General features: G+C 46.6%; 1 protein-coding gene across 1 annotated transcript in view; it reads right to left on the bottom strand.

The window, feature by feature from the left end:
- Window positions 1–1,180: 1,180 nt before the first annotated feature.
- The window catches only part of LOC144723519 (neurexin-1-like), a 365,717-nt gene continuing 354,794 nt past the window's right edge, over window positions 1,181–12,103 (bottom strand). The window contains exons 21-22 of the mRNA XM_078602336.1: window positions 8,561–8,639; window positions 1,181–2,155 (exon numbers count right to left, since the gene is read on the bottom strand). Of these exons, the coding sequence (XP_078458462.1) occupies window positions 1,311–2,155; window positions 8,561–8,639 (924 nt within the window). The 3' untranslated portion in view covers window positions 1,181–1,310. The remainder of the gene's footprint in view (window positions 2,156–8,560; window positions 8,640–12,103) is intronic.

The raw sequence follows: 12,103 nt of genomic DNA, 5'->3' as shown, positions 1-12,103 counted from the left end.
GTTACATGTGCTGCACCATTGCATCCGTGTGCCATTTGTTATTGTGCTTTAGATCTGCCGAAGGAAACTTTCTCTTGGGATATTTTGTGCAGTTTTTTTTCGTATAATTTTTGTATTATTCATAGAGGACGATATTACTTTTTTTGAGAATAAGTACAGCACTGTATTAATGTGCCGAATGTGTCCTTGGAACGATGGTACAGCTAGATGTAACATTCTTTATTGTTTCGCCAGCTGTGAACAGGATGGAATGTGAGACATAGCGCGTGTGCGAGCATTTCACTGTAGCATTCATTAGCCTTGGGGGAAAAAAATTCAATGAGCACATTGAAAAATACATTCTTCACATAGCCCATTCATTTTTCCTATTCTCTTTACTTTTATAAACAAGCTTACAATGAAAGACAAAAAAAAAACACAAAATACCCACGAAGGAAATGAACACCCGAGATCCTAGTCACAGGTAGAATATTATAAATTAATACAAATTATAAATCTTTGTTCTCGGAACCACCGAACATGTGTGCATGCGTTGTCACCATAATCAAGAATGCAATTTGTTTGCACGCTCCGTGGACGTAAATATGTATGCCACTTTGTTTTCATTTGAAGCCTCATCCAAAACACAAATGATCGGCATGAGGTCCACTTGGTGGCTACACGATGGGGAGATGTTGAGTACATCAATGCAGTGCTTTAAAAGGCAAGTTTACAATAGTTTTTTTTTCTTTCCATTAAACAAACCAGTTTTATTTTTTTGAACATGCATCCCTTAACACAACCGGGGTATCCAGATGTGGACATTTTTTTAGGAGTGTTATGTTTTAGAGTATCGGAGAAAATAAGTAAAACTGGTCATCATTTTCTGTTCTCTTCTCACACCGTACACACATATATATATAATATTTACGCAGTGGTCTTCTGCAAGGGTTGAAGTCACAACTCAGTGGGAAAATGATCACATAGTATTTGTTGCCTCTGTGGCGTAAAAGCACATCTTAGAATTAGCATTATAAAGTTTTCAGCAAACATTGTAAAGGAGTTTGTGCCGTAAAAAACCAAGGTTGTAAAGTTTATGGTTTCTTCCGTTATATTTTTTCTCGTTTTTTTGTTTCCCCCACCCCCCCCACCCCCCCCATTTTTTTGAAAAAAAAAACAAAAACTGATTTTTTTTGGAGCATCTTCTTGGACAGTTGACACATTTGCCAACTCGTGGATAAGAAAGCAGTTGAACGGGTGGGAAAAAAAAACATTTCACGTTGGCAAATATCAGCGGGAGCGGTGCCCGTCGACGATGGAGAGAGGCTCGCTCACACGTAGTACTCTTTGTCCTTGTTTTTCTTGCCCTTGCCGGGCGCCGCCGGTGGCTTCCCCTTCCCCATCGCGCCGGCCTGCTTGTCGGCCTTGCTCGCCGAGCCGTTGGCCTGCGCCGGGCCGGCGTGGGCGGTCGACGTGGCGCTGCTGCTGATGTAGTTGCGGGTCTCGTCCACGTGGTACGAGCCCTCGTCGCGGTTGCGGTACTTGTACATGGCGTAGAGCAGGATGACGATGCAGAGGGCCGCGGCGGCCACGATCCCCACCACCATGCCCGTCGTGCTGCCAGACTCGCGCACGGTGATCTCCGAGACCCCGCCTGCCGATCCGAGGCCCGGGCCGAGCCCCGGCCCCCCGCTGCCCGCCTGCCTCCCACCTCCGCCGGGCCCTGGCCGAGCTGTGGGCAAAGACATTGGTGAAGTTACTACCGCTGGGACCCCCCGCATTTTGGTGCTGTCCGACTCGGGCACAGTGGGTGGCACCAGCACCACGTCGGGAAACTGCGCTCCTCCGCTCTGACGCGTGTTCATTTTGCCGGCGGGGAACTTGCGTCCGCTGCCTCCCGGCTGGGCCGCCACGGTGGGCAGCGCCGCGCCACCGGCCGTGGCCGCGCGGCTGCCGGTGTGCCTGGCGGTCGAGGCGGCCGTGGTGGAAACGTAGCCGGGGGCCAAGGTGGTGGTTGTGGTGGAGACAAAAGCTGAGTGGCTGCGGCCGTCAATGCCGAAGGCCAGGCTGGGCCCGAAGTCCTCGGCCTCCCACTGCCGCGCCTGCGCTTTGTTGTAGCCGCCCCCGCCACCCGTCGCGGCGCCACTTTCAAAAGTCGTGATGCCCTTGTCGGGATCTGCCGTTACCAAGCAACACGGAGGAGGAGGAGGGAGGGAGGTGAGTACTCTTCTGCTGTTGCCTTGAAGAAGGTGGAAAAGTCCCCCCCGAGGGGTTTCTTTTGTCGGCGAGGGTCAGGGCGGGTAAGGGGGGGTCACACGGAAGCCGTGTGGGTTTGGCTGGGAGTCGGGTCGGGGTTTCGCGGAGAGGGCTTTTTGGATGGGAAGAGCAAAGGTGAGGAGGCATGGGGAGGGTTTGCCGGGTGTTCTCCTCCGGGCTGGTGGTCGACGTGCGTGCTTTGGTGGGACTCAGCCCAGATGAAGCTGTTTTGCCGTGACTACTGTAACTCCTGCGAAGCGAGAGAGACGAGAGAAGTGATGGTGGTCACAACAAAACGACAAGGAAGAAAACACTGCGATGTGCACGCATTGTTTGTATAAATTGTAATTGATGATTTTCAATCAATGTGTACTATATACTTTTTTAATCCATGATACTTCTTTTTATGAAGTACGGTAACTGTGGCATACCCAGGAGGCACATTTTCTCGTTCTTAGCACCCTAAAACATTGTAGAACTCAGTAAGGTTAAAGGGACAACTTCTAGTTCGTAGTTGGTAAGAGAAAATAAACTATTTACAGCGCTGAAAACTATTCAGTACGACATAACCTAATGCAATATTGTTCCATCATATCGTGTATGCAGGACCGATGGCATTAGTGCAGCCTTTAATGATTTACTTATTAAATGTAATTCAGCATTTCTTCTATGGCCAGGTGAGAGTGCATCGAGATTAATTAATTCTGCAGGTAAGACTTGCAACGACCTTCGTTATGCAAGGACATTTTTGTTCAGCTGTTTGTAATTTTTGACGTTTAGGACTGGAGTTATGACATTTGCACATTTTAATTTACTCTTGCGAACGACGTCGTGGCTTTCAGTGTCGGCAACGTAAGGGGGGTCGGGTCCTCTTTGGTGATTCTGCGCCATTCCGGGCATCTGCAGCAATTAATCTGTCAACTGAAATGGCTCGGGTGACAAGTTCACTATCGGCTACCGTACGTACCCGATAACAGTAGAGCAATTTAACCGCCAACCAACCAACCAACCACTGGAATGTGATTACTTGTCACAGTTGAGGGTCGCGGTTCTATATATATAAAAACACTATCTTTTTTTGACATTTTTTAATGCCTTGAGCAGTTACAGGCATCGATGTGAACCCATTGCATGAAACATATAAATAAATAAAACCCATCAATTCCTGAATTAGCTTTTATTGCACACATTGAGAGCTTGATAATCAAAATGAATCTGTTTGGAATTGATTAATTGATTCACCATTACACCCATATGACCCAATACTCCAGTACTTGGCTCTTAACTACCCTACTATCCTGGCCACTATTCATCCCACCCCAGGAACATTTGAAGGGTATGCCACTTCACCATGAATACGCCACCAAACATATAAAAGCAGTGTGCTGCTCTGGTGGATTATATAATATGTTTCTATCTCTACGTATCATTTTTTGTACGATAGCAGCTGGTATGACAAAGATGGTAACAAGAGCAAATAGAATTTACGGAATGTATCAATTCACTAATGCAAGATTGACAGAGTGGCTAGATTGTAATGCTTAGAAAACCAGTTGGCTTATGAAATGAAAAGCGTGCGGCGTGTAATTGTCGGTCAAGAAAGAGTAAACGTTACTCACGTTTGCAGTGTGCTCCCAAAGGATATTGCATGAAATACCATGAAGTTAAAACGAGAGTTAAGAAATCTTTGGAGGTCATAGAATTACAACAGACTTACACCATTGTCATTTCACGATCAAAATATTCATGGATATAAAAAAAAAACCTTCTATAATAATGATATTACAGGACAAGAAAAACAGCCCATGATTAAATATACATACACATGACTCAATTTGTAATAAGTGTTACTATGAATCCTCATTTCTGGATTATTTCTATTAAAAAGGTTCACATCTATTGGACGCAACAATTTAAATATTTCTTTGAGGGAAAAAAAAAACCTCCCTTAACCTTGAAATGGAGATTGCCCGATAATTGATTCAAGACTATCCACAATTAGGGCTCGCCTCAGCGCATCTGACAGCCAACTTTCCGAGGACGAGCTTCCGTTTAGGCATTTCACCCGCATGGGTGAAATGGAAGTATCGGGTGTGGGGGAGCGCACGATGCAGCGGAAGAGTACGTGAGCCGGGGGAAGAGTTTGTGAAGAGTTTCTGTACATAGTCTCGTGTCTCTTAGAGCTCTCTTCACTTGAAACAGTAATTTTGCTGTGACGGTTCCACCTGAAGACGGAAGCTCGTGTTGCCTCCGAAACGTCGTGATTTTTTATTTTTTTATTTTCTACCTACGTGACTTTACCAAAAAAAAAAACAAAGAGTATGGACCCTTGCAGTCACGAAAACTTCAAATATAGAATGGTTCGTGAACACAGGAAAAATTAAGTGAGCCAGGGAAGAGTAGGTGAGCCCGGGGAAGAGTTTGTGCAGAGTTTCTGTACATAGTCTCGTGTCTCTTAGAGCTCTCTTCACTTGATACAGTACTTTTTCTGTGACGGTTCCACCTGAAGACGGAAGCTCGTGTTGCCTCCGAAACGTCGTGATAATTTTTTTTATTTTTTTTTATTTTCTACCTACGTGACTTTACCCAAAAAAAACAGTATGGACCCTTGCAGTCACGAAAACTTCAAACCTAGAAGAGTTCGTGAGCCCAGGGAAAATTAAGTTAGCCAAGGAAGAGTAGGTGAGCCAAGACGTTCAGTCATTGCCCCCCCGGCGCAATTAGCTACGACGCGCGGATATGTTTTCTCTTGCATCCACGGCGTGTCTTGTGGCCTTTGCCACTTTAATTCTGCCTCGGTGTCGACCACAGCGGCGGAGGGGGGCCTCCGATGCCGGTGCCTTTGTGTCGGCGCTGGTGGCAGAGTAGCTCGGGGAACTTTTTAACACAGCCGGCGAGGAGCTTCGGGTGAGGCTGTCCGCAGCCAGCGTAGACGAGAGAGAGTTTGACCTTAAAGCGTCCTTTGGGTCTTTTGTTATTTTTGTTGGCCATGTTTTGCATGAGTGAACGTATGTATGTTTGTTTGTTGTTGTATACTGCTGTGATGGAAAGGTGGGTGGGTCTCATGTAAAAGGAAAGAAAACATGGAGAGACATCAAGAATCTTTAGTCTGTGGCTGCTTGTTGATACGTTTGGGCCTGGGAGAGAGAGAGATATTCAACCAGGTGCCACTAGCACAGCTCATTGGGCAATCGTATTAAGTAGGATCACTACATCTCACCCGATCCAAATTTTGAGGTGTTTGATGAGCAATACAAACAAACAAAAAAATATTTTTTTTTACAACGAATCTAATTGTGTTCAAATAAGTCTTCTTGCACAACTGATGACTTACAATCAACTCCCAGATTTGCACAAGACAGACGTTATTATAACAAAATAAATTGCAGTGCTACGTAGAACTGACTATACAATCCTTCGCTAATAATGCGAACCAGGAATGCGCGCGGGCTGACACATCCGTGTAAAAACGAGGGAGAGAGAGAGAGAGCGAGCGTACGAACTGCACACTGTGGATTGAAGAGCCGTTATTTCGAGGTCACCGCTAATCAGCCAAGGATAGTTGAGCGTAGGGAATTAAAATGGTGGCGATGATGGCATGGCGAAGCGCAGGACCGGCTGTCTGAGTCTGACATGCATTGGCTGTGCGGGACTGACATGATGGGCTGCACTAGGGGTGAGAGCGAGAGAATGATGAAGATGAAGGGGGAGGTGGGGAGTTGGGGGGGGGGGGCGGGAGGGGGGTGGGTACGAAAAGGGAAGAACATAATCCGTGAGCATAAACCATGCCCAACAACACAGAACCAATAAGATGTGTCACAAAGCACAGACATTAAAGTAGAAAATAAAAGACAAAAAACTGTCTGGTGCTCCATTGGGTGCATGTGATGTGTGTGCGTGTGTCTTCGCAGCGGGAATGTGCCAATGATTCTGCGGTGCCGGCATCTGTGGAATAACTCGGTCCTGAAAAAATGTACGCAATGGTTATACTAGTTTTGTTGCATCTCAAATGAGCAACTTTTTGTGAAGGATGCCTTGGCTTTAATCGCTGTGCATTGCAATTATGATTGGAATTTCGTTCAGTCAGGGGAAATTGCCTCCTTTGATTCGGCCGCAGTTGCCGCCAACAGACTTTTTTCGTCACGAAAATCACGTTCTGTGTTTAGTCTGTTTTTGGCAGTCTTTCGTTGGTGAAAATCTTTGTTTGTGCCAGCTAAGACACGAAGAAAACAGTCAGTTATCATTAAAGGGGGGGGGGGGGGGTGGGGGGGGAGCACGTGTGTGCGTGTGATTGCAATGGCAGTGCGGCCTCGTGAAGTGCAGAAACGGGCCATTGAGGATGTTTTAAGACTCGAACGTGGAGTCAATTAGGAGAAACCGTCATGCTGATGGGGTTGAAGAGCCAGGGGGTGGGGGGGCGGGGGGCAGGGGGCGGGGGGAGGTGTTAATTCAACGCGAGCGCTGATTGACCCACAATTTCATTAACGTTCAGAGACGAGGTGCAGCCGGGAGCAGTCTGCCATCCACCCCTGCAGGAATTGACCACCGCTAAATGGAATGCACGGTCGTGGTGGTGGGGGCTTTGCGTGGGACCTGTTTTTTTTCTTACTCCTTTAACCGACCTCACAATTGATCCTTTCAAAGTAAACATCTGTATTTTGGTGCTCAGGCGTCGGCTTTGACTTGCCGATCGTGCGCCGTTTGGCGCTGGAGACCTCGGCCACTTGTGGTTCAGCCCGAAGGTGGAACTTTGAACCGTGGATCGCGTTGGCTTGTGGGTTTTGGTAGCTGCAGGCCTGAGGGGGAGGATCGCGCTTACGAGGTGGTACCTGTGTTATTTCGTTTGGCTGTGTCAATCACTGAGACCGTCCCGTACACGCCCACGTTGAACAGGTATTCCGTTGCGACATTCAAAACGGCAAGACTCATCGCGGGTTTTCACGGGAGCCTGCTATGACTGAATGCGCGACTTGGGTTCGATGCATAGTTGAGGTTTCTCAGCTCTCTCTGCGTGTCTCTCACTTGTGTTAAGTGTTTCATTAAAAAAGGCAACATGAAAGAATTATAAAAACGAGACTGGCGACAAATTAATATTTTATCTTGTCTGACAGTGACTTAATGCTAACACTTTGTTCCCGCATAATAATTCGGCCATGGTACGGGTACATGACGACTCGCATTAAGCTGAAGTCACAGATTTTTACGGGGCTCTAATTTTAATTGTTATTCGAGTCAAAATAATTGAACTTGAGTTTAGCCTTTCACAGGCCCTTGCTAAATATACCCATGTCCTGACCAGTCCAGTCCAACATATCCTAAACATATAAAATAACATTTGACCTACAATTGAATACCTTTTTTTTTACGTGACACAAACATCCCTATTTTGTTACGTGTGATATTACGTGAAAAACGGACACTCCAACGACCACCACCGTTCGTCAAACAAGGACGGCTGGAAGGATTTGCAGAGGTAGATTTATGGAGGAGGGTGAAGAATGACAACGCTTTTGGTTCGTTGAGATTTTCTTCATTACTGATACGCTCGGAGGGAAACGGCAGTCGGCAATTTCCACCCAAAAGCGATCTTACTGGGGAAGGGCCCAGGAACGCGACTCGCTGAATGGGCGGGGCCCATTCCTGCGGTCACTGTTGATCAGCGTTTGATGCGCAAAACAGCCGCCGACACAATAAGCTCCGCACAGCGGCTTTTTTTTTACCAAGCACCAGTAACGCCTCCAGAGTCTGAAAACGCGTGCAATGGAAACGCACGAGTTTGCAGGGACCGACAAGTTTTTTTTTCCACTCGCTTACCTTTTTTTGAACATCTGTTTTGAAAAAAAAGGTACATTTTCATCGGCAACAAAAGCAGGTGCGTAAAACGTGACACGTTGCATTTTCGCCTCCCGCCCTTGATCACAAAATAATGTTTATAAACAGGAGCATTTTGTTTCATCCACTCCCCATGAATGATTTAATGCACCGTGAAGCATCGGACTTATTTCTGCGAAGATGGGCTATACGGCACCTGCTGTCTCTCCCACGAGACGGCCGTGGCCCACTTGAATGCTAATCGCCGTGTGCCGTGCAGCGTCGTACATGCTCACCGGCGAGAAAGGGCGCAGTTGGGGAGGTCACTCAAAGGACACCTTCGTCGTGTGATCACGAGCACCGCAGACAGCTAAAGAGCTGTGTTGCAGGTTAGCGAGAGACATTGCCGTGGTTGAAACAGCAGCTAAGTCGGGCTGAGTATTGCGGTGTGGTGGTACGAGAGGTGGTCGTGGTGGTCGTGGTGGTTGTGGTGGTGGTGTAAAGTCTGTCCCACCTGAGCTCGTGTCACACTCCTCCAGGTCCTCGTCGTCGCTCGGGCACTCGGCCGAAGCCACCAGGATGTCGTCCGTGTTCTGGATGTGACAGGCGGCACAAAGTTGACGCGTTAACGTCCGGTTTGTGAAGCGCGCAACGTGTTGGTGAGTTTGGTGGGCTTGGGCAGGACGCGTCGCCGGATGGGGTGATGACCGGTGACTGGGAATAATAACCGAGTGGCGTCCAAGGATTTGAATGCGTCAGAGAGAACTAATTCAAGTCCGTGAATGATGAGGAAACGTGTCGCATCAGTATTATTAGTGCAGTCCGCAAAAACAAAGAATTTCAACGATACACAAAACTGTGCACTTATGGGTACAAACACCTCTTGGCCTTATATAGGAAACTACCAATCTCCATCGAATTTAGAAAACGTCCATGTGGGCAATATAAAGGGTGACCAGGGTTGGGTTTTGCCCTCTATGGGGTTCACCCTCTATGGGGTTCACCCTCTATGGGGTTCACCCTCTATGGGGTTCACCCTCTATGGGGTTCACCCTCTATGGGGTTCACCCTCTATGGGGTTCACCCTCTATGAGGCTCCCAGTGGAAGATTGCAGCAGTGAACATGGATTACTGTACTGATCAATCCGAATCAGAACAAAACCGGTCAACAGTTGTATCCTTGTCTCAATGCTGCCCATCAATTGATTACATATTATCAAGTTTATGGAGAGTGATCAAAGACAAAATCACCAGAATGCAGTTCTTCTGAACTGGTGGTTTGCTGTATAAGGCTGAGACATTTTCGTACACACAGCGAGTGCTCGTTTTTGTGTGCGGTTGAAACTCTCAGAGAGGATGTTGACCGAGGAGATGGAGCGATGAATTCAGCTCGTTGTGTGGGTGCTAGGAGGCAGTCATCCAGCAGTGAGATTGACCATGGCTGATAATGATACGACGTTCCGTTTAGCTTTTCATGTGTCTCTCTCGCGAGAGTTTAACAATGCAGGAGCTACCCCTGTGCATTATATTCAGAAACACAAAACTCTCTTGGGAAGTCAAAATATTTTTGTCTTTTACATTACATTTTTTGCTCTTGAGTTTCAGAGGCCCCATGTATCAATCTGGATCACCAGGCCAAGTGCTGCTAGTGGGCATCTATTAAGGCTACCGTTGCACACAAAGAGGCTTTATGTTATGAACTCTGGACTGCCTCTGTCTCGGCAATGCCGGTGTTTACCCGTGGTATTTTAGGACAAGTATTCGCAAGGGGAGACCCATTGCAGGTTACAATACATTACAGTTTGGATTCACACAGAGCCTAAATGTAACCGTTATCTCAAGATTCCGTGCGATAAAGGTCCGGCACATATACAGTCTAGACCAGCGGTCGGGAACCTATGGCTCGCGAGCCATATATGGCTCTTCCAGTGACGGCATATGGCTCCCAGACAATTTTGAGTTGAAAAAAGAAAAAAAATCTGTTTGGAACTGATTTTAAAATACTTGTGATATTGCTTAATAATACTGTGTCATTTTAAAGTAAACAGAAATTAGTTTTGAAGATAAATTTCACGGGTCACGCCTGCATGAATCTCAACCTCACCACGTATGAACCAGACTACAAGGCCATCAGCAAAACCATGCAGCACCAGAAGTCGCATTAAAAGTAAGACATATTTAATTTATTATACGTTAAAAATACTATATGGCTCTCAATGAAATATATTTAGAAATATTTGGCTTTTATGGCTCTCCCAGGCAAAAAGGTTCCCGACCCCTGGTCTAGACACATGTATGACTGTATATATTACTCAAAGAGATGAGGCAGTCAGAGGCAAATGAGAAGAGAGAGGTCTTGAGCCTGGACTTGAACAGGGCGAGGGAGTCAACAGCACGAACAGCCGTGGGGAGAGAGTTCAAAATAATAGTGGCAGCAGAGGAAAAGGAGCGACCTCCCACAGAGCGAAGAATGACTGGGGGCTTCGACAGAAGGCCATGGCTGCTAGAGCGGAGAGCAAGTGTGTGTGTGTGGGTGGGTGGGAGGAGCTAGATGAAGGGTTGCTTTCTTTTGTCATTAATTTTGAGTCAAATGTTAGTTGTTTTGTAATTAGGCTTCCGAATCACGAAGTATAATCACAATACAACACAATTTGGATCTTGCCGGGCAGATACGAAGAGCCGATGGTGTACCCTTGGCCAGGAATCCATTTCAGGGGAGCCAGGATTGTGCAGCAGAGCCATATGATCACCATGCCAATGCCAATATATATTTTTAGATACAGACCCACAAAGATACCTCGCATAGCCTGTTACATGTTGCTGGGGGCAAGTCCTGTTAGCAAGCACCTATTAAGGCTGGTACGACACCAAACGTCCAATTAGCGTGGTTCTCTACGTATGGTGTGAAAGAAGTTCTACATACATGCACCACACGTTTGTCTTTGTATCCACATTATCGATATTTACCCACTGCAACAGGTACTCATTTAAGGCTGATTCGACCGAGGAGAGGTACAGGCCCAGTTCAGATATCACTCGGCCCTTATGTTCGCCTTTGTCGAGGGTTCATAACACAGAGAACTAACCACCATGCCACGGCTCCACTATATATGTGTACGCACACACAAGGTCTGCACACAAACTCTAACAAGCATTCGAGTTTCTATTTCTCTGTGGGGCCAAAACAAAGAAAAAAAACGAAATAAACTCGGAGGCGGAGGAAATAGGAACACACAAGGTAGTAAATTATTCACCGGGAATGTCTTGCAGCAGGCTGTGTGTGTGTGTGTCCAACACAGGGTCGTTGTTAATTTGAGGCAACAGTTGGCAGCTACCCGCTGCAAGTCAACGTGGGCAGCCGCTGTATTTGACACGGCACGGCCGGCACGCTTACAAAAAAATAATCTCAACCATGCGTTTGAGATTGAGAGAGGTTGGCGATTGCAAATATGCCGGCAAGTCCTACGACTGCGATGACGATGACATTGATGTTTGCCCCAATGTTGTTTGCACGATAAATGATTGGTTTGCCATCGCAGTGGTTTGTATTGTTGGCAGTCGCACAGCAAGAGCCCACCCAGAAAAATAATTGCTTGAGAACAAATATGGAATGTTGGTTCTTTGAGCCATCCACCACGGGTGGTGTGAGCTGTAACCCTCGCCCCATCGTGACTGGAGGGAAAAACCACGCTCTGTATATTTATGCCGCCTGCTGAGCTACGTGACCAAATATTAAGTGACTGATAGATGAATTTCCGCGCTAGCTTCCTGATAAAAAAATTACAAATAATGCACGTATTTTTTTCGATGAATGACGGTAGTAAGAGCACATTTAAAAGATATATACCATTATCAAACACAATGCATTGTGTACATGTGCATCACCCTTTAAAGCTGTCATATAGCTCGATCAAATGATGGGATAATGAGGAACTAAAAGGTGGGCGCGGTGGCTCAATATATGCGGTGACAAGTCAGCGTTGGGCCCACTTCTGTCATTGACCAGTGTAACGCTGTGGGGCATCACAGACACCCTACATCAGCAAATTGGACATCG

This window comes from Lampetra planeri, chromosome 18, assembly GCF_965212315.1.
Source record: "Lampetra planeri chromosome 18, kcLamPlan1.2.h2, whole genome shotgun sequence".
NCBI lineage: Eukaryota > Metazoa > Chordata > Hyperoartia > Petromyzontiformes > Petromyzontidae > Lampetra > Lampetra planeri.
The sequence above is the reverse complement of the archived record's forward strand: the minus strand, read 5'-3'. Positions and strand labels throughout refer to the sequence as shown.